At 37.2% G+C, this 21,459-nt stretch overlaps 2 protein-coding genes, 1 long non-coding RNA gene and 1 pseudogene across 3 annotated transcripts; 2 read left to right on the forward strand and 2 right to left on the reverse strand.

Annotated features, from left to right (window-relative positions):
• The first annotated feature begins 627 nt into the window (after positions 1-627).
• LOC103325244 (coatomer subunit alpha-1-like) lies at positions 628-6,538 on the forward strand. The gene is made up of 4 exons (XM_008227395.3): positions 628-1,043; positions 1,256-1,487; positions 1,916-2,410; positions 3,286-6,538. Exons 2-4 carry the CDS (start codon positions 1,280-1,282, stop codon positions 6,234-6,236), a joined length of 3,654 nt encoding a protein of 1,217 aa, XP_008225617.2. The 5' UTR covers positions 628-1,043; positions 1,256-1,279; the 3' UTR covers positions 6,237-6,538.
• Positions 6,367-9,359, reverse strand: LOC103325247 (putative wall-associated receptor kinase-like 16). Its single transcript, XM_016792688.2, has 3 exons — positions 8,413-9,359; positions 8,136-8,318; positions 6,367-8,036 (listed from the first exon to the last, which is right to left on the reverse strand). Exons 1-3 carry the CDS (start codon positions 9,269-9,271, stop codon positions 6,814-6,816), a joined length of 2,265 nt encoding a protein of 754 aa, XP_016648174.2. The 5' UTR covers positions 9,272-9,359; the 3' UTR covers positions 6,367-6,813.
• Positions 9,360-10,366: 1,007 nt separating this feature from the next.
• Positions 10,367-12,734, forward strand: LOC148918507 (uncharacterized). Its single transcript, XR_016125093.1, has 2 exons — positions 10,367-10,521; positions 12,468-12,734. It is a non-coding gene; the product is annotated as an uncharacterized LOC148918507 (long non-coding RNA).
• Positions 12,735-14,408: 1,674 nt separating this feature from the next.
• On the reverse strand, positions 14,409-15,621 carry LOC107880653 (wall-associated receptor kinase 5 pseudogene; annotated as a pseudogene).
• Between the last annotated feature and the right edge of the window lie 5,838 nt (positions 15,622-21,459).

Below are 21,459 nucleotides of genomic sequence, written 5' to 3' on the forward strand. Positions count from 1 at the left end.
TTCCCATTTGATCAGTCATGCGGATAGGAAGAGATTAATTCGCACGGCATGTTGTTAATCATGTAATTCGGTTTTACCTCATCAGACATGATTCTACCTAATCATAAAATTATACCTGACCAGAAATGATCCTGCCTAATTAAACACAATTTTACACCAGCTACCTTTTAGTTCAATGGTATTTTAATAGATAAATTTGATAATACTCCACGGGTAGAACTTGCCCATAAAAATCGGCTTGTAAAGAAACATTGCTCAAGATTTCTTAAGCATCTCAAGATATGTATAGTTTTTCAATATGAGATATTGGGTCCTAATAACACAATTCTCTGAATAGACATAAAATAAACTAATATTCATCACATCATTCTTGAGATTAAGTTAACATTAAAGAGGATGTAACCACGATGTGAGTTGCAAATTTCATGTAAATAAAAATTACTTAACAAAGGCTATTACAACTTTGATAACTTTACACTTCAATAGTTCAAAGGAAGGCTTATGATTCAAGCTGCTAGCTCTTCACCATGCACGATTAAAATTCAAAATAAGTGATTTATGTATGAGAAATATCAATTTTCGTAGACCATTGCCCCTATAAAAGAAAAAGAAGCCTAAAAATCAGGTTCAAGGAATTGAATTGAATAAAACGTGACCAGTGACCACCCTTGTCCAAAAAACGAAAGACAAACCAAGAACGAACGAAAGTAAGAAAGAAATAAAAGAGCTTTGCTTGAAAACCCAAAACAGATCTGCAAGGTCACTGACTGCTTTGTAGTGACCTCTCTCTCTCTCTCTCTCTCTCTCTCTCTCTCTGGGCATTGCAATTTTGATGTATTTAGCCTTCATATGATTGAATCTCTGCATTCCCGGATCTGAGTCTCTCTCTCTCTCTCCCCCAATTTCTCTCACCTGCTGATTGGCTTCTGAGAAAAGAAGATAAAATTTGTCTGGATCATTAGACGATTTGTTGGATTGGTAAACAAATCCATCATCTCGTATCGCCGCTTGACTAATCAACAATCCGCATTACCAGATCTGAGGTACATTTTCTCTCTTTCTTTCTTTATACGTATCAGTTCAATCTCGAAATTCACCTCCCCTGATTGTTTGCTGATAAAATAAATAAGAAAACAATGAATTGATTAGATTGAAAGTATTATCAATTGGATAGCCTTGAGACGTGATTTGTATTGCTGAATTGAGTTTCAATCAATTAAAGAGGTGTCGGTTGTTTGATCTTGATTTCAATCAGGGGGGCATTCAATTGTGTTTTGAGATGCTGACGAAATTCGAGACCAAGAGTAATCGAGTGAAGGGGCTGAGCTTTCACAGCAAGAGGCCATGGATCTTGGCCAGTCTCCACAGCGGTGTGATCCAGCTCTGGGATTACCGAATGGGCACTCTCATCGACCGTTTTGACGAGCACGATGGCCCTGTACGTGGTGTCCATTTCCACACCTCTCAGCCGCTTTTCGTCTCTGGAGGTATAACATCAAAATTCAAAATTTTATGTTTTCTGTTGGTTCATTCCGTGTTACCATCTGAAAATTTCAGCACTTGATTTCTTGTTTTCACGGTGTGCTTAGATTTGATATGAAATTGGTATATTGCATGTTATTCTGCCATGTTAGTTTTGTGTAATATTATGTGTCACCTTCTTGCACATCACCCTTTGCATTCATTAGAAATGTTAGTTTATTAGGTTCTCCTTTTTGCCGTGTAGAAACAGTTAGATCTGGACTATTCACCCATATATTTCTTAATCTTAAATATGGTACCTGTGTTTTTCCAAGTTCTATCAAGCTGAGAAGAATATTACTTGTTTGTAAGTTTTATTTTATTACATGATGGCGCTGCTGACTCCGAAGAGATCCTGGAAGGAAGTAATTCATTGTTTAAGCTTAAATGGCAGGGGATGATTACAAGATCAAGGTGTGGAATTACAAGCTGCATAGGTGTTTGTTTACACTTCTTGGACACCTTGATTACATACGCACTGTTCAATTCCATCATGAGTACCCATGGATTGTCAGTGCTAGCGATGATCAGACAATCAGAATATGGAATTGGCAGTCCCGAACTTGTATTTCTGTGCTCACTGGACACAACCATTACGTCATGTGTGCCTTATTCCATCCAAAGGAGGATCTTGTTGTCTCAGCATCCTTGGATCAAACTGTTCGTGTTTGGGATATTGGTGCCCTCAGGAAAAAGACGGTTGCCCCTGCAGATGACATCCTGCGCCTGAGTCAGATGAATGCAGATTTCTTTGGTGGAGTTGATGCTGTTGTGAAGTATGTCTTGGAAGGTCATGATCGGGGTGTTAATTGGGCATCATTCCATCCCACACTCCCTCTGATCGTCTCTGGAGCAGACGATCGACAAGTGAAACTTTGGCGAATGAATGGTATGCCTTTTTTCTTCTGTTTCAGGTGTCCTGTGAAATAAACATTCTAATAAGTATGCACCTCCAAAGATTTTTTTAACAAGAAACAAAAATGTGTATGGATCTGCTTCTTGTTTTCAAGTATCAAAAGTAGGCTAGAATACTTGAATGAAATTTTGTTATTTAATTAATTAATTAATTAATTAATTAATTAATTTTTTGTAAAAGCTAAATCCAACTCTGGTAAGAATTTTTAAATATAATTATTTATTTAATTATATATTATATTTTAAAAAGAAGTAATCCAGTGTTCATGATGCCAAACACAGCATATGTTAGGAAACTAGGTGTTTAAAGACTAATTTTTTAGCTTTTTAATCATCCTACTGAAGATCTGCCTTTCTGTTGCTAGTTGCAACCATGTACACGATATAGTAACCTCAAAAACACTTAACATTTTCTTTTATTTTCTCGTTTTAATTGGTAACCCATTGGGGTAAATTGTTTCATGTTGTTGAAGAGAGGGCAATAGATTAGTTTTTAGCTCCCAAATTGTCATTTAACTTAATTTTCTATTATTGTTCTGTCAAATACCAGCCATCTGTTGGTAATTTTGTACATTCCTTTTATTAATAAAGCCTTGTTTCGTAAAAGTTAATTCATGGCCTGTTCAGTAGCACTGAAGAAAGCCACATAATTGTTTTGTACGTGTGCTTATATATTTCTTGGTAAATATTATGTGCATATACATTGGACAATTAAGCTCTTATTGGTCTAACTTTTAAAAGTAAAAAATAAAAACTCTTCTAGTGTGTGCGCTTTAGAAAGAAGGAAAAATTAGAGTTACAGAAATCTGTTTAGTAATAATAGTCACCTGTTGATCTTTCCAATCTCAGATACAAAGGCTTGGGAGGTGGACACCTTAAGGGGGCACATGAACAATGTATCATGTGTTTTATTCCATGCAAGGCAGGATATTATTGTGTCCAATTCAGAGGATAGAAGCATCCGAGTCTGGGATGCCACAAAACGGACTGGTCTTCAGACATTTCGTAGAGAGCATGATAGGTTCTGGATTCTTGCAGCACATCCTGAAATGAACCTTTTGGCTGCTGGTCATGATAGTGGCATGATTGTCTTTAAATTGGAGAGAGAACGTCCTGCCTTTTCTGTTAGTGGTGATTCAATGTTCTATGTTAAAGATCGTTTTCTCCGCTTCTTTGAGTTCTCTACCCAGAGAGACACTCAGGTTATCCCTATTCGAAGGCCTGGTTCTTCCACCTTGAATCAAGGGGCTAAAACACTATCTTATAGCCCTACAGAAAATGCTGTTTTGATATGTTCAGAAACAGAAGGGGGTTCTTATGAGCTATACATTATACCCAAAGATAGCTTTGGGCGGGGTGATATTGTGCAGGAGGCAAAAAGAGGAATTGGAGGGCCAGCTGTGTTCGTGGCTAGGAATAGGTTTGCAGTGCTTGAAAAGAGCAGCAATCAAGTTATAGTTAAGAACCTTAAAAATGAGATTGTCAAGAAGAGTGCCCTACCTATTGTTGCTGATGCAATATTTTATGCTGGAACTGGAAACTTGCTTTGCAGGGCAGAGGACAGAGTTATTATTTTTGACCTGCAGCAGAGAATTATTCTTGGGGAGCTTCAAACTCCTTTCGTAAGGTATGTTGTTTGGTCAAACGATATGGAAAGCATTGCTTTGCTGAGCAAACATTCTATTGTGATAGCCAACAAGAAGCTTGTGCATCAGTGCACTCTCCATGAGACAATTCGTGTAAAGAGTGGAGCTTGGGATGACAATGGCGTTTTCATGTATACAACCTTGAACCACATCAAATACTGCCTGCCCAATGGGGACAATGGAATCATCAGGACCCTAGATGTTCCAGTATATATAACAAAAGTGTATGGAAGCACCATCCATTGCTTGGATCGAGATGGGAAGAACTGTGCCATTGTTGTTGATGCAACAGAATATGTTTTCAAGCTATCCTTACTGAAGAAGAGGTATGACCAGGTTATGAGCATGATTAAGAGCTCTGAGCTCTGTGGCCAGGCCATGATTGCATATCTACAGCAGAAAGGTTTCCCTGAGGTTGCCCTTCATTTTGTGAAGGATGAAAGGACTCGCTTCAACTTGGCACTAGGGAGTGGAAACATCCAGATTGCTGTTGCTTCTGCCAAGGAAATTGATGAGAAAGATCACTGGTATCGTTTGGGAGTGGAGGCCCTTCGCCAGGGTAATGCAGGCATTGTAGAATATGCGTATCAGAAGACAAAGAATTTTGAGAGGCTATCATTCCTCTATCTTGTGACTGGAAACTTGGATAAATTGTCCAAAATGCTGAAAATTGCTGAAGTCAAGAATGATGTGATGGGTCAATTCCACAATGCTCTATATTTGGGTGACATCAGAGAGCGTGTTAAGATATTGGAGAATGCTGGTCATTTACCCCTTGCTTATAGCACAGCTGTAGTTCATGGCCTCCATGATATTGCAGAACGTTTGGCAGCTGAACTGGGAGATAATGTTCCGATTTTACCCAAGGGGAAATCTCCATCTCTTTTGATGCCTCCAACCCCAATCATCTGTGGTGGAGATTGGCCCTTGTTGAGGGTTATGAGAGGAATATTTGAGGGTGGTCTTGATAATGTGGGCAGGAATGCAGAGGAAGAGTATGAAGAGGCTACAGATGCTGATTGGGGAGAGGATTTGGATATTGTTGACGTGGAAAACATTCCAAATGGAGACATCAGTGCAGTGCTGGAGGATGAGGAAGAACATGAGGAAAATGAGGAGGGAGGATGGGATCTTGAAGATCTTGAACTTCCACCTGAGATTGATACTCCCAAAACTGCAAGTAATGCCCGTTCTTCTGTGTTTGTTGCCCCAACTCCTGGTATGCCTGTAAGTCAAATTTGGACTCAGAAGTCATCTCTTGCTGCTGAACATGCAGCGGCTGGGAATTTCGATATTGCAATGCGTTTGTTGAACCGGCAGCTGGGTATAAAGAACTTTGCTCCCCTAAGACAATTGTTTCTTGACTTACACATGGGCAGTCATACGTATCTACGTGCCTTCTCGTCAGCTCCTGTGATCTCTGTGGCTGTTGAGAGGGGATGGAGTGAGTCAGCTACTCCTAATGTTAGGGGTCCTCCTGCCCTTGTGTTTAAATTCTCAGAGCTGGAAGAGAAGCTTAAGGCGGGTTACAAGGCCACAACTACGGGGAAATTTACAGAGGCTTTACGACTTCTCCTTGGTATTCTGCATACTATTCCTTTGATTGTAGTTGATTCAAGGAGAGAGGTTGATGAAGTAAAAGAATTAATTATCATTGTGAAGGAGTATGTTCTGGGTTTGAAGATGGAGCTTAAGAGGAGGGAACTTAAGGACAATCCCGTTCGCCAACAGGAGCTAGCAGCTTACTTCACCCACTGTAACCTTCAGACGCCTCACTTGAGACTTGCATTACTGAATGCCATGAGTGTTTGCTTTAAGGCTGGTAATCTCAACACAGCAGCCAACTTTGCCAGGCGACTTTTGGAGACCAATCCCACCACTGAAAACCATGCAAAGACTGCAAGACAAGTCCTCCAGGCTGCCGAGAAGAACATGAATGATGCAACCCAGCTAAATTACGATTTCAGAAACCCATTTGTGGTTTGTGGTGCAACATATGTGCCTATTTACCGTGGGCAGAAGGATGTTTCATGCCCGTACTGCAGTTCTCGGTTTGTTCTGGCCCAAGAAGGGCAGCTCTGTACTGTTTGTGATCTTGCAGTGGTTGGAGCGGATGCGTCTGGGTTGCTCTGTTCTCCTACCCAGATAAGATGATCTCCTGCTGCTCAAGTAGGAGCAATTTTTCAACCTTCAGCTACACTACAACAACGGTTATGTTAGTTTCCTCAAGGGATTTGATTAGGTTGTGCTTCTCTTGTATTTCTATTTCAAATTTTATTGCAAGGTTCATGATAATGGTTTTCACTGTAATGAACAGGTTAAGGATTTTGATCTAGGTTATTCTTGTGTCTTTTGAGAATAAACAGATTAGATTGAGCTGGCAAATTAATTGCTTTTCCCGAAATGTGTAACTTTGAAATTTCATATATTGTAGACAGCAACATTTTCCTGTTAAATTTTCTTCTCGAATTCCATCATGAGAAATGCAAGCTGAGCTGACAGGATTTTAAATATACTGTGTTTTAATTTTATTTCATGGGTGCCTGAGTAGTTTTGTGTAATCTTCACTCATTCTTGTTAGAATTTATTTTTCCACATAACTTTACAACGCAGTACATTGTAGTATGTACTCTGATATGCCCTTCTCTTAAATGAGGCACTGTCTCGAAATCAAAACAAACTAATATTGGTAAGATTTCCTACATTACATCACTATTGACCAGTCGAGGGGCTATCGCCCGTTGTGTCGCATTAACATTTCGATTTCGATTCGCATGCTGTCGTACACAGTAGTTGCATCAGTAGTTGTACCGGTACTAGAACAATTGTCACCTCTAACAGAAGCCATTGAAGCTGACCCAAGTAAGTATTCAGTGTCCTCTGGGCCGAAATTGGCCTTTCCCCATGGATGCTTTGCCATAATCATCATCCCCTCCAGCTCCATGGCTACGTGTTTCATGGTAGGCCTTTCCTCCCTTTTTACCCTTAAACATCTATTTGCAAGATCAGCCACTTTTTTAAGTGTCTCAATATTTCCCTCATTGACTATGTCTTCATCAAGAATTTGATTCAAGCGACCCTGTTCCACTGAACAAACAAAGAAGCTTGCTAGATTTCTCTCTGCCTCCGGCCTGGCAAAAGAAAGTGCCACTTTGCTTGTTAGTAGCTCTGCAAGGACAACTCCGAAGCTATACACGTCACTCTTTTCCGTTAGTTGGTTTGAATGGAAGTATTCAGGGTCCAAGTACCCGAGTGTTCCTTGCACTAAAGTAGTTATTTGAGCTTGATCTACAGGAATCAACCGTGAAGCTCCGAAGTCAGACACTTTTGCTATGTAATTTTCATCTAGTAGTACATTCGTCGTCTTCACATCTCGGTGTATGATCGGGATGGAAGTGGAGGAGTGTAAGTATGCCAGTGCTCCTGCAGTCTCTGCAGCTATCTTCAACCGCAGCTCCCATGAAAGTAAAGATTCTCTGCATTTGTTGTGAATATGCTCCGACAAAGTCCCGTTGATGATGAACTCGTAAACCAACAATGGCATCGGCGTCTCTAAACAACAACCTAACAGCCTCACCACATTCCTGTGGTTGATTTGAGAAAGAACAATCACCTCGTTAACAAATTGCTCATTCTGAGCGGGGCCACAAATCTTGGACTTTTTTATGGCAACCACTTTGTCATCTTCTAGTATTCCTTTGTACACTGTTCCATATCCTCCTTCACCAAGGACTCTGCTTTCATGGTAATTGTTTGTAGCCTTCTCAAGTTCTTCTGCGGTAAAAATTTTCATTGTCTCCACAGATCCTCCGCGACTAGCGAGTTGTTGCTGCAACAAGAAGCCACCATTTTCTTGGAAGTATTTTTCTTTGAGTTTGATGAACCTCCTTTTCTTCGTTCCCCAATAAGTCCATGAACTTCCAACCAGCAAAACCAACAAGGCTACTGTCATAGCTGCAAATCACAACCAGATTTTATTTCATAAGTATTTTGTATAATAATCTACTTAAATAAATATAGGATGCATTTTAACAGTTCTTCAGATGTGCATACCCAATGAAATAGTAAGCAAGTGAATGCCCTCAAAAAGATTGCTGTGGTTGTCTTTGCTGCAACCTGTTCCAGCTTTCATTCCATCGCCTTTGAAACCTTTAGGACATACACAAGAATAATTTCCAAGTACGTTTACACACGCTCCTGCACTGCAGGGGTTTGAAATCTGGCACTCATCGGTATCTGAAAATAACAGAGGATCCATTTCCATTAGCAAACACATAATTAAGGCTCATAATTATCAAATTAGATGTATATAAGAGATCATAATCAGTACCTTGACAACCGTCTGGGAGGTATGGATTTCCTTCATAACCTGGCAAGCATTCACAAAAATAACCAGACAGATTGAGGGGGTTGACACATGTGCTATTTCCCTTGCATGCATAATCCTGCCTATGTTGAGCTGCATCACATGGTTCACCCCCAATTGCCCAGTTGAGAACCATCGGAAGCCGGCTTATAGATTTCAGTTCTTGGAAACTTTTACTAGAGAATGTAAACTGGCCTTCTTCCACAATGAAGGAGTAGCTGCAGGGGTTGAAGTCCCATATAAATGTATGATTGTAGTAGCTACTCATTGTCACGGTACGCACTTGAAGTCCACTTGGGATTGAAGTTTGACAGCACCCAATGCCAGAGCAAGACTCACTAATGCTTCCGAGACTCTCACAGAAGGTCATGCACCCAGTTATGTACTTTTCTTTGCCCCGAACGCCTTCGAAGATTGCGTAAGTGTCACAACCAACGGCAATGAACTTGTTTTTGGTGCCGGAGATTGTGTAAGGAGGGAAAAGCTTGAGCCTTGGGGTGTTGCTGAGTTTTGTGTCTAAAGAACCATCTTGGTCATAGCAATCCCTGGCTACAAATTGCATTATTTGTAACTCACCATTAAGGGATAAGTTGGAAATTGGGATCCCAGTTCCATTCAAATATGGTGTTGGGGTTTGGTTGGTTTCATTACAATCAATGAAAAACTCATCTCTGAGGTAACAGCCTTTAGCTATGCCAAATGGGAAAGGAATTGACAAATTTCCACATTGGTTTGGGCAGCCAGGCAAGGCTTGAGCTTCTGCAGCTGCTAATACAACCATTCCCACTAAGAAGAGTTGCAGAATAATCCCATGTAAGGCCATCCAATCCAATCAAAGCCAGTGTGTTTCAAGAGGAATGTATCTTCCTCCTCCTCAGTACTAATTTGTGCGCTCTACTTTTCCAGTCCAAGTTGAAGTTTTCTAAGCCGGCTCTAATTCTTGTTTACCGGTTCACAGTCCAAACAAGATCATGACAAAATAAGGACCCATGTCCTTTTATTATGTGACAAAGCCAGGACAAATCTACACCAATAATAAAGAAGAAAGCATACATGTTTTTGTTTGTTTTGGGCCGGCCAAAAATCAAATATGTGTACTTGATCCTGACTTCAAATTGGTTTTTTTATGTGTTTTTTTCCTTCATGAGAGCTGGAAGGCCTTGGCTTGTAATGGAAAAACGGTCAAAGGGGATGAAACCTTTGCCTGCATGGTTTGACTGTTTTTCTTCACTGGCATTCATGGGCTTCCAAACCCATATGTATTTGTTTATTGTACATAAAATTTATGGCTTCAGAAAAATACTATAAATAATATTACTTCCAGACACTAAATGCCAATTATAGATCAATTTCCTTACGTGCTGCTTTTGTCTCCCCCGCCTAAAATTTCATGCAAATCCTTTTGATGTAGCAATTAGCCTATGCTGCTGCATGCAGTTTATGAATTATATATCAGATGGAGAAAATTACAAAAGTATAAATTGAAAGGATGGAAAATAACATTAAACTTTATATACATGTTATATATATAGTCTCATTTTATTAAGAGATTCTTCAAATAATTTTATTTGAGTAACATCCCTTAGGTATCCTATGAAATTTTTTTCACCTATCAAATCATCTATTTTTCACATCTTCATTCAGAGATTATCATTGCAAATCTTCATTCAGAGATCATCATTGCAAAAAATCATGCAAATTAGAAATAATTAATGCATCTAATTGAGATCAGCAAAATCAATGAACAAGATGCTTCAAGAAACTACTTAAATTTCAATAATATAATTGAGTGATAAAATGATATCAGATCAAGTTATGTTGAGGTCAACAGTTTGACTTTCAATATTGTGGGTCAAAAGTCAAATGTCTAGAAAAGAAAAAAGACCACACGTATAGCCCAAATCTGATTACAACCCGACCCATTGCCTACAGAGAAATTGATTGCGGTTACAACGGCAAAAATCCCCAAATCAATTCGACAAGAGAGAATCCCTAAACCTAACTCCCAAGACGACGTCGCCGCTCGCACTACCGTAGCCGCCGGGAAACCTCTGTCGAGTTACTAAAGAGAAGGTAAACACTGGATTTTACAATGGATATCTAATCGGTTGAAAATCGCATCTTCATTTTTTTTTTCTTTCTATTTCCATACATCGCACTCTGTAAAATATCAAAGTTTGCATCTTTTTTCAAAAGTTGATCGAAAACATGAAACTACAGAGACAAGACTACCCACTAACACTTCTCACATTAATGGCGGACCCAATGTAGGCGGCAATTGCCCCTATTTAAAAATATATATATTCGCAGGCTTATATAGCCTCACTCCCACTTATTTTGTTGTAGTAGTAAATGTAGGATTCTAACTCAATATGTTTGAAGAACTGAATTTGATTTTGGCTGTGGCTGTGTTTAACTTATTTAGAGTATCCGATATCAATCTGTAAATGAAATGATAGGCATTTAACTAAGATTTGTTTCATGCGAAGATATTAAGGTTTATGTAATTTGTTTTCATGGTTTTGGATGGGATGAAATGCCTAATAGAGTGAGAGATAACAGTTGTGAATTATTTCAATGGAGATGTATGAGTACAAGTCGGTAGAGTGATGCAGGCCAATAAAAGAAAAAAAAGAACTTGGGATTAATCTGACCGCATGCCAAGCTTTTTTTTTCCTTTAAACGGTCATGTTAAAATCTTCGGTTCAAGGGTTTTTGGAATTTGAGTTTTGGTGGTAGAGTTGTATGAAAGCTCATCTAGTTTTGTTAATCACATGGAGAAGGCTTGGCTAATCACTAAGGTAAATCTTGTTATTGATCTATTTGAAAACTTCATTTTAAATTTTGTGGGGAATAAGATTGATTCTCTGGGCTCCAACTTCCAATTATGTAAGTTACCTTCTTAGTGAAGTTTTATCTGTCGCTGGTCCAATACAAGGATACAAGAAGGTAGGCTCATAAACTTAAATATGTACTGGGAAATGGAATCTTGATCTCTAGTAGCTACTAAAAATTAGTTGAAAAATTATTCCTTCTGTTTAAGCTATCTTCTTTGAATTTAGTTTTAGATACCTCATTAATTATGTCCTCATTTAAAGTTTTCTATTTCAAGATTGGGTTGCATTTATCTTAGGGAAACATATACTTAACTATGTCCTGGTTACGCATTTTAGGCATCAAAAAGTTTATTCCAAGAGTTGCCATAGGGTACATCAAAGGGGAAGAACATTACATGAAGTGTCATGTCTTAATTCCAAATAATAGTGTACACATACAATTGAATTGAAAGTGTTTAAACTTCGTTTCTGCTATAATGTATTTGATGTTTGTGTATGCATGGATTGACATACATTTGATTTCTAATGGTCGTATTGCTATTATGTATTTGATGTTTGGGATTAATTGACCACATGATGCCGAGCTTTTTTTCTTTCTTTATGCACTCATGTTAAAACCCTCGTTTGAAGCTCCTCTAGTTTTCTTAATCACTTGCAGAAAGCTTGGCTAATATCTAAGGTAGATTTTATTATTGATCCATTTAAAAACTTCATTTTAAATTTTGTGGGGCTTAGATTGATTTTCTGGGTTCCAGCCTCCAATTATGAGTTTGAATTTCAGTTAAACACTTCGTTTGTATGTATATATGGAAGTTACCTTCTTAGTGGGTTTTTATCTGTATGGTCCAATAGAAAGGATACAAGAAGTTAGGGTTATAATCTTAAATATGGTCTGGGGAGTGGATCATCCGTATTAACTACTAAAGTTTAGTGGTAGAATTATTCCTTATGTTTAAGCTATCGTCTATGAATTTAGTTTTAGATACTTCCTTAATTATCTTAGAGGAACTAAAACACTGGTATTGCAGCGAGGAAAACATATACTTAACCATATGTGATTGAGTTGAACATGTTTAAACTTCATTTCTGCTATCTTCCCTGAGTCTTGCTACAAGGCGTTTGATGTTCATGTGCCCACACATTGACTTACATTTGCTTTCCAATGGTTGTATTTTTTAGCAGGAAAATCCCTGTGAGTGAGTTTGTGGGCAATTACATGCAAGCTGCAGAGGAAAGATATTATGGGGTGATTTAGAGTCAATTGCTTATTGGATGGTGACTATTTTATTTCTTCTCCCCCAATTACAACAAAATATGTATTCAAACATTTATCACAACAATTGTACACCAAATAATATATGTGCCCAACAATTTTCTCAAATTACCAACCAAAATAAAATTTGAAAATTTCATAAATATGGACTCTCCGTGCGAAGGAGGAGCTAAAAACTGTTTTCGAGTTTTAGCGGCGGTTTTTGGGGACCGTCGGGGAACCACTTTTAGCAGCGCTTTGCGACGATAAAAACCGCAGCTAAATCTACGGTCCAAAATTAGGACCTAAGTTTCGTCACTAAAGGTAGCTAAACCGTCGCACGCCGTAGCCAAAGATTGAAACCGTCAATTAAAAGAAGATTAGCTACGTTTTTCTGGTTGAAGTATTTTTCCTTCTGATTTACAGATGCCATTCGCTTTCTTTCGACCAGAATACCCCATGCAATTTAGTAAATCTCGAAACAAGAATTAATTTACCATCTATACAAGTAACATGGTGTATATCTGTGCAATAGAATTGATGAAAGAAAAAAAACTTGGTTTCTTCTTTTGTTTCTTTAGTAACTTAGGGCCCGTTTGATAACCATTTCAATTTTAATTTTTAGTTTTCATTTTTTTTGCTGAAGTATAGAGGAAAATGAGAGTGAGGATGAGATTGGAGAGGATGAGAGGGAGGACTAACAAAAGTGAAAACAAAAACTTAAAACGAAATCCATTTGAAATTGTTTTCACTTTCAAGTTTTTGTTTTCACTTTTGTTACTCCTTCCTCCCATCCTCTCATGTCATCTCCCCTCTCAATTCCATCTCCACTCTTATTCTCACTTCCATTCTCTCTCTTTTTCTTCTATACTCTAGCACTAAAAAATGAAAAATAAAAAATAAAAACTAAAAACTAAAAATTAAAATTGAAATAGTTATCAAACGGGCCCTTAACTTCTTAAATGTATAAGTAGAGTTTATGTGGCTGCCAAATTATAGATGTAGGGGAACTCTGATAGCCTTCTCCTTAAGTGAACTCTGATAGCCTTCTCCTTAAGTGATTATGAACCCAGAAAGCAAGTTACCTAGTGCGTAAAATGCTTGGGAAGTTATACCAGCAACGTGTGGAAAACATAAAGTATAAGTACCAAAAGAATTCAATCAAAGCTGTTTATAGCAACAAATTCGAATTTGCATAAGATATAAAAGATTACATGATGCTTGATATAATGTTGGTATAATTAGTCATCTGTGCAAAGGCATATGCCGAGGCAAAATACATTAATACCAGCCCCTTCACTACAAAAGAGCATTTGTTCAACTGCATAGATGGAACATCAACTTCTTTTACATCTGTCTATGTTTGCAACACCGATATTGTCCCCAATTGTAGATCAATTTCCTTACGTGCTGTTTTTGTCTCCCCCACCTACACCTCTGCTACACACCCTAAAATTTCGTACAAATCCTTTTGATGTAGCAATTAGTTACGTTTATGGTCTATGCTGAATGCAGTTTATTAATTAGTTTCTCTTGTGTTAACTGGACAACTTCTTGCATGTAAAAGTAATGTTTGTTAGAGGCGACCAGATTCTAAAAGTTCCATAATCTTGTCGGTCTAATTATAAAGAATTGGGAGCCGGCCTAACAATTAAAAATAACCAATCAGCACAGGCATATTCATACCATAAGAAAAATCAGTAACAGTATAGTGAGATCTTCCCCTTTCTATTTCTGATAAAAACTATATATTTTTCTCATTTCTTAATAGAAACTGTTACTTGATATAATTATATATCAGATGGAACAAATTACAGAAGTACAAATTGAAATGACGAAAGATAACAAAGTAATACTTGGGTCTTGATCCATTATCGCCCATCATCATCAGGCATGGCCAATTGGATCTGCATGATATCATACCCAGTGGTTGTCCCAAGAGTTGTATCTCTAGAACTACCATCACCTCTAACATCCACAAAATAAGCCTCTGAATTCATAGCTGACCCAAGCAAGTACTCAGTCTCTTCTGGACTTGAAACTTGAGCTTTTCCCCATGGATGGTTTGCTGTAACTCTCATTCCCTCGAGCTCCATTGCCACTTCTTTCATGCTAGGCCTCTCCTCCCCTTTCAACCTACACATCTTCTTGCGAGTTCTGCCAAGTTTCTTAGCGTCTCAATGTTACTCTCGTTAACGATGTCATCATCAAGAATTTCCTTCAAGCGATCTTCCTCCATTGAACAAACAAGAAGCTTGCTAAGTTTCTCTCTTCTTCGGGCCTGGCGGAAGAAAGCTCTACTTTGCTTGTCAGTAACTCCATAAGGACAACTCCGAAGCTATATACATCACTCTTTTCTGTTAATTGATTCGTGAGGAAGTATTCGGGGTCTAAGTATCCAAGTGTTCCTTGCACTAACGTTGTTAGTTGAGTTTGATCTAGAGGGATCAATCTTGAAGCCCCAAAGTCAGACACTTTTGCACTGTAATTTTCATCTAGTAGTATATTTGTTGCTTTCACATCTCGGTGGATAATTTGCACGAGAGCAGTGGATAATTTGCACGAGATCAGATGAGTGTAAATATGCCAGTGCTCCTGCTGTTTCTACCGCTATATTCAATCTCAGCTCCCGTGAAAGTGATGATGTTAATTAGGCTGCTTTTGTTATGGATGTGCTCAGAAAGAGTGCCCTCAGCAATCAACTCGTAAACCAGTAACGGTGCACGTGTCTCTAAACAACAACCTAAGAGCCTGACCACATTTCTACGCTTGATTTGGGAAAGAATAATCACCTCATTAATAAAATCCTCACTCTGAGCCGGCGCATGCACCATTAACTTTTGATTTCTTTATGGCAACCACGCTATTGTCTGGTAATATTCCTTTGTAAACCGTTCCATAGCCTCCTTCTCCAAGGATTCTACTTTCGTGGTAGTTGTTCGTGGCCTTCTCAAGCTCTTCTGCTCTAAAGATTTTTGTTGTTTCCATAGAGCCTCCTTGACTAGCGAGTTGTTGTTGTAACAATAAGCCACCATTTTCTTTGAAGTATTTCTCTTTGAGTTCGATGAACTTTCTTCTCTGCATACCCCAATATATCCATAAACTTCCAACCACTAAAACAAGAGGCCTCCACTGGCACCTGCAGTAATTAAAAGAATTACAACTACAACTTTTTTTTTTGGTCGAAATTACAACTACCACATTTGAGTTTGTTTCATATTTGGGTCTTCTTACTGAGATTAATCAATATTTCTAAGCTGTTAAAAATGTTTAGTATTAAAAAGGCTGAAATTGGAACAGGCTAGCTAGCATGACTTATGTGTTGATGTTTTCTTCTGCAATAATACGTTATGAGAATCTCGGATTTTGATCCAAAACTGTCTCGACGAGTAAAATAAATTTTAGGCTATGTTAACATGCAAATTAAAATGCATATAGATATATATCTATACCCAATGAAATAACGAGCGGGAGAATGATCTTTGAAAGATTGTTGTCTTTGATGCATTTCTTTTCATCCATGGCTTCACATTTGTACCCTTTTGGGACATTTACAAGAATAATGTCCCAATAAATTTTTGCACGTTCCGATAGGGCAGGGGTTTGAATCCTTGCACTCATCAATATCTGAAAGACAGTAAGGAAATCCCAACATCAGGTGAAAAGCCAATTTTAGATTTTCCAGCATCGACGTAACTTAGGTAAGAAGCCAATGTAGTATTCTTAGAAGAAAAAAAAGTTTGGATATTTAGCAGGAAATATTGAAACATATATATATATATATATATATATATATATATATTAGTACCACCAGCTGATCCCGTTAGTTCCAAGCAGGAATTTCAGGATTAGGCTCAAGGGAAAGTAGTGGTAGAGGAGGAATCAAAAGAGTCGGAGGAAGGAATAGTGGTGGTTTTGGTTGTGGTGGTGGGTGTGGGTGGCTGATAGGTACCATCAACATATTTCCACAAACCATGGCCAGTAAGGAAGGGTTTTATTTGACGTAACCGGATAAGTTAGATGCTTTCGGTGAGCGATAAAATGGGTTGTATTGTATCAAGCCAGGAAGGGAGGGAGAACCAGCGGGAGCAGAATGTCCCCCACCTAAAACTTCATGCAAATCCTTTTGATGTAGCAATTAGTTTATGGCTAGAATCAGGGACGGACCCAGGAATATGAACTCGTAGGGTCATAGTGAGTAAAAATTCAAATTTTTTTTAAAGATTAAAATAACATTGAAAATGAAACAATAGTACATTCATTCATAATTTATTTTGTTAAAAACAATATTACAAATTACAATTGGCCACGACGAGAAAATGTTTCATATTTTGAAAACGTAGCATTATAGCTTCATTTTCAATACAATCAAAAACATGCCAAACAAATAAGCAACTCATGTTTACCCCATTAATACGAGCATCTAACTCCGTAAGTTGCTCATCAATGACACTCTAAATAAAGAGCTTCACATGATAATGATGACGAAAACGGTTCACTGATCATGAGGCGACGGTACATCAATCAAAGCCCTTAGAACTTAAAATAATGAACTTAAGAAGATTTTGAAGAAATTTTCTACTTGTCCTTAACTCAAGAGCGAAGATTGGTTGAGCAAGTTATAAGTAAGCAACGGGATTATAACAAGAACAATGAAAGCAAGCAGGAGGAGGTATTTGGTTGGTACTTGGTAGTGCATCTTAGGAGTCGTTATTGATCAATTATTTATTTCAAGTAGGTAGATTGCTACTTGGCTGGCAATGGTGGTGGTAATTTTCAACAGGTAGATCCCTTAGGCTTTGGTTTTCACTCCTTGTTAGGTCGTTTAAAGAAATTTTATGTAATCAAAATTATCACTACAACTGTTTTATTTATTTTTTAAAAATCACTTCCTCAGATTTGCAGTCCTCTTTCACCATTCATGGGTCACACAGTTCAAAGGGACCTTCTACCTTACGTTCATGGAGTCCATGGGTCTTTTTTGAGGTCCGTGCTAGAATGATAAACAATAATGTTGAGTAAATCATTTCATAGCAATTCCTGCTTGTGACCAAGCATTTTTTATTTATTTTGTTATGTAAACAATTTTTACGAGAAAATGTTTATTTTTATATATATATATAAATAAAAATTTTATTTTAATACAAGTAATAATCTAAACTACTCTAAATTAATCTAATTATGGAGAGGGAGACTCAAACTTAGAACCTTATGACAATGAAAACAAAAATGGATAAAACTAAAACAAAAACAATGAAAAAAATGAAGGATAAAAGTTATGTCGAGGTCAACAGTTTGACTTTCAATGGGCAGCCACATCTTTGGACCACAACAAGACTCGTATGGCCCAAATCTGATTATAACCCGACCCATTGCTTACAGAGAAATTGATTGCGGTTACTACGGCAAAAATCCCCAAATCAATTCGATAAGAGAAAATCCCTAAACCTAACTCCCAAGACGACGTCGCCGCTCGCACTACCGTAGCCGCCGTGGAACCTCTGTCGAGTTACTAAAGAGAAGGTAAACACTGGTGTTTACAATGGATATCTAATTGGTTGAAAATTGCATCTTCATTTTTTGTCTTTCTATTTCCATACATCGCGCTCTGTAAAATATCAAAGTTTGCATCTTTTTTCAAAAGTTGATCGGAAACAATCTGTAAATGAAATGATTGGCATGTAACTAAGATTTATTTCATGCGACGATCTTAAGATTTATGTCATTTGTTTTCATGGTTTTGGAAGGGATGAAATGCCTAATAGAGTGAGTGATAACAGTTGTGAATTATTTCAATGGAGATGTATGAGTACAAGTCGGGAGAGTGATGCAGGCCAATAAAATAAAAAAATAACTTAGGATTAATCTGACCACATGCCAAGCTTTTTTTCTTCTTTAAACAGTCGTGTTAAAATCCTCGGTTCAAAGGTTTTTGGCGTTTGAGTTTTGGTGGTAGAGTTGTATGAAATCTCCTCTACTTTTGTTAATCACATGGAGAAGGCTTGGCTAATCACTAAGGTAAATCTTGTTATTGATCTATTTGAATACTTCATTCTAAATTTTGTGAGGGATAAGCATTGATTCTCTGGGCTCCAACTTCCAATTATGTAAGTCACCTTCTTAGTGGAATCTTGATCTCTAGTAGCTACTAAAAATTAGTGGAAGAATTATTCCTTCTGTTTAAGCTATCTTCTTTGACTTTAGTTTTAGACACTTCCTTAATTATGTCCTCATATAAGTTTTCTATTTCAAGATTGGATCACATTTATCTTAGGGAAACATATACGTAACTATGTCCTGGTGATGCGTTTTAGGCATCTAAAAGTTGATGCCAAGAGTTGCCATAGAGTATGTCAAAGGGGAAGAACATTACATTAAGTGTCATTGGTACAGAAGGGGGAGGACATTACTTTATGTGCATCATGTCTTAATGTACACATATAGTTGAGTTGAAAGTGTATAAACTTTCTTTCTGCTATCTTCCATAGTCTTGCTATAATGTATTTGATGTTTGTGTATACATGCATTGACATACATTTGATTTCTAATTGTGGTATTGCTATAATGTATTTGATGTTGGGATTAATTGACCACATGGTGCCGTACTTTTTTCTTTCTTCAAGCACTCATGTTAAAACCCTCGTTTCAAGCTCCTCTAGTTTTCTTAATCACTTGCAGAAGGCTTCGCTAATCTCTAAGGTAGATCTTATTATTGATCCATTAAAAACTTCATTTTAAACTGTGTGGGGCTTTGATTGATTTTCTGTGCTCCAGCCTCCACTTATGAGTTTGAATTTCAGTTAAAACACTTCGTTTGTATGTATATATGGAAGTTACCTTCCTAGTGGGGTTTTATCTGTGTCTGGTCCAATAGAAGGATACAAGAAGTTAGGTTAAACTTAAATATGGTCTGGGGAGTGGAATATTGATCCCTATTAACGACCATAGTTTAGTGGTAGAATTATTCCTTATGTTTAAGCTATCTTCTATGAATTTAGTTTTAGAGACTTCCTTAATTATGCCCTCCTTCAAACTTTTCTATTTCAAGATTGGATCAGATTTATCTTTGAGCAACAAAACACTGGCATTGCAGCCAGGAAAACGTATAAACCGTATTCTTGTGACCTTGGGCATATGAAGTTTATGAAACGGGAAGAATGTTACATTAAGTGTCATTGGCAGAGAAGGGGGAAGGAAATTACTTTAAGTTCATCATGTCTTATTACCAAATCATAGTGCACAAATAATTGACTTGAGCATGTTTAAACTTCATTCATGCTATCTTTCCTGACTCTGGCTACAATGCATTTGATGTTTAAACTTCGTTGACTTACTTTTGCTTTCCAGTGGTGTTATTGTTTAGCAAGCTAATCGTACTACTGTTAGTGAGCTTGTGGGCATTTACATGCAAGCCATATAGGACAGCAAACGATGTGGTCATTTACAGACAATTGCTTATACGATGGATGGCGGCTATTTTGTTTCTTCTCCCCAAATTTACAACAAAATATGTAAATATATATATAAACATTTACAAACAATTTGTACACCTTAGATTATGTATATGCCCAACAATTTTCATAAAACACGAACTAAATAAATTTCAAAAATAACACCCCACTAAATAGGGGTTGGACCTAAAAGCTAATTTCGACTTTTAGCGGCGGTTTTTATAAACCGTCGCCGAAGATATTTTAGCAGCACTTTGCGACCAAAAAAACCGCAGCTAAATATATTTTGCATAATTGAGACCTTAATTTCGTCACCAAATGTCACGAAACAGTCACAAACCGTAGCGAAAGATCTAAACTGTCAATTAAAAATGAGATTAGCTACGTTTTTCTGATTGAAGTCTCTTTCCTTCTAATTTACGGATGTCATTCACTTTCTTTCAACCAAAAGAAGAGTTAATTTATAATATATACAAGTACCATATTGTATTGCACAGTTATACAATATGATACTTGTATAGATGATAAATTAACTCTTCTTTTGGTCGAATTCTTGAAGCCTAAACTTAAGACTTAAGGACGTATTCTTGTTTTCTTGTCAATTCAAGTAATGTTCTCAAAATCAATTATGTTATGCGTGCTCTCCCCTTGTTACCAGAATACAATTCCTCTGTTTCCTTAATGGCAATCTTAAGAAGATAATTTTGCAAACAAAACTGAAGATTCAACTCATTGTAGACATTTGTAAGTAAAAGAATTAAAAGACATTCAACAAGTTCAACAGTGGTGGGCGCAGCAAGCCCACAAGAAGTTCGACACTGCACCCATCTATTTTCAATTTTCTCAATCTACTAAAGCGCTAACCAAAACCCATTCTCAATGCAAGACGCCACTAATCCTTAAAAATTGTTTTAAATATAACCGAACCAGTTATGTTAAGTTTACTTATTCATTTATATCCAAAATTAGTAGTAAACTTAATTAATATTCAAATAACATTAGCAACTCAAATTAATATCTTAATATTTTAGCCTGATTAATACCCAAATATCTTAGTTCCAATTTATACCCAATTCAATAACAACTCTAGAAACTTCTTTTACTTTTCAGTGAACCACACCTGTTCTTGTTGAGCTTCCATCTTTCTCTCTTTTCCACGTATTTCTTTCTATTTATCTTTCTCTTCATCTCTTCACTTCTTTCTCTCCATGGATAGAACTACCTTAATGACTAAGGTGGGCTTAGCCTAGGGGGAGTTTTGGGGATTAAAAAATAAAACCTGTATATTTGAGTTGTTTTAAACATAACCTAATATATATTAACCTATTACTAGTCCAAAAAAGTTCAATTCTTTATGAGTTTAGTTGCAAGAAATCAATTAAAATACACAATAAAATAGATACACTTTCAATTATGTTGTTGAATATATTTTTCATTTTATAATATGTGCTTTATGGTTTCATTAATATTT

The sequence above is a fragment of the Prunus mume genome, linkage group LG3 (genome assembly GCF_029339155.1).
Source record: "Prunus mume cultivar Tortuosa linkage group LG3, ASM2933915v1, whole genome shotgun sequence".
In the NCBI taxonomy this organism is placed as follows: domain Eukaryota; kingdom Viridiplantae; phylum Streptophyta; class Magnoliopsida; order Rosales; family Rosaceae; genus Prunus; species Prunus mume.

Coding starts and splice junctions, on each gene's coding strand:
- LOC103325244 (XM_008227395.3), top strand. CDS start 1,280: ATGCTGACGAAATTCGAGACCAAGAGTAATCGAGTGAAGGGGCTGAGC. Junction 1,488..1,915: donor GCCGCTTTTCGTCTCTGGAG/GTATAACATCAA, acceptor CTTAAATGGCAG/GGGATGATTACAAGATCAAG. Junction 2,411..3,285: donor GAAACTTTGGCGAATGAATG/GTATGCCTTTTT, acceptor TTCCAATCTCAG/ATACAAAGGCTTGGGAGGTG.
- LOC103325247 (XM_016792688.2), bottom strand. CDS start 9,271: ATGGCCTTACATGGGATTATTCTGCAACTCTTCTTAGTGGGAATGGTT. Junction 8,319..8,412: donor CCTCCCAGACGGTTGTCAAG/GTACTGATTATG, acceptor TGTTATTTTCAG/ATACCGATGAGTGCCAGATT. Junction 8,037..8,135: donor CTTGCTTACTATTTCATTGG/GTATGCACATCT, acceptor TGTGATTTGCAG/CTATGACAGTAGCCTTGTTG.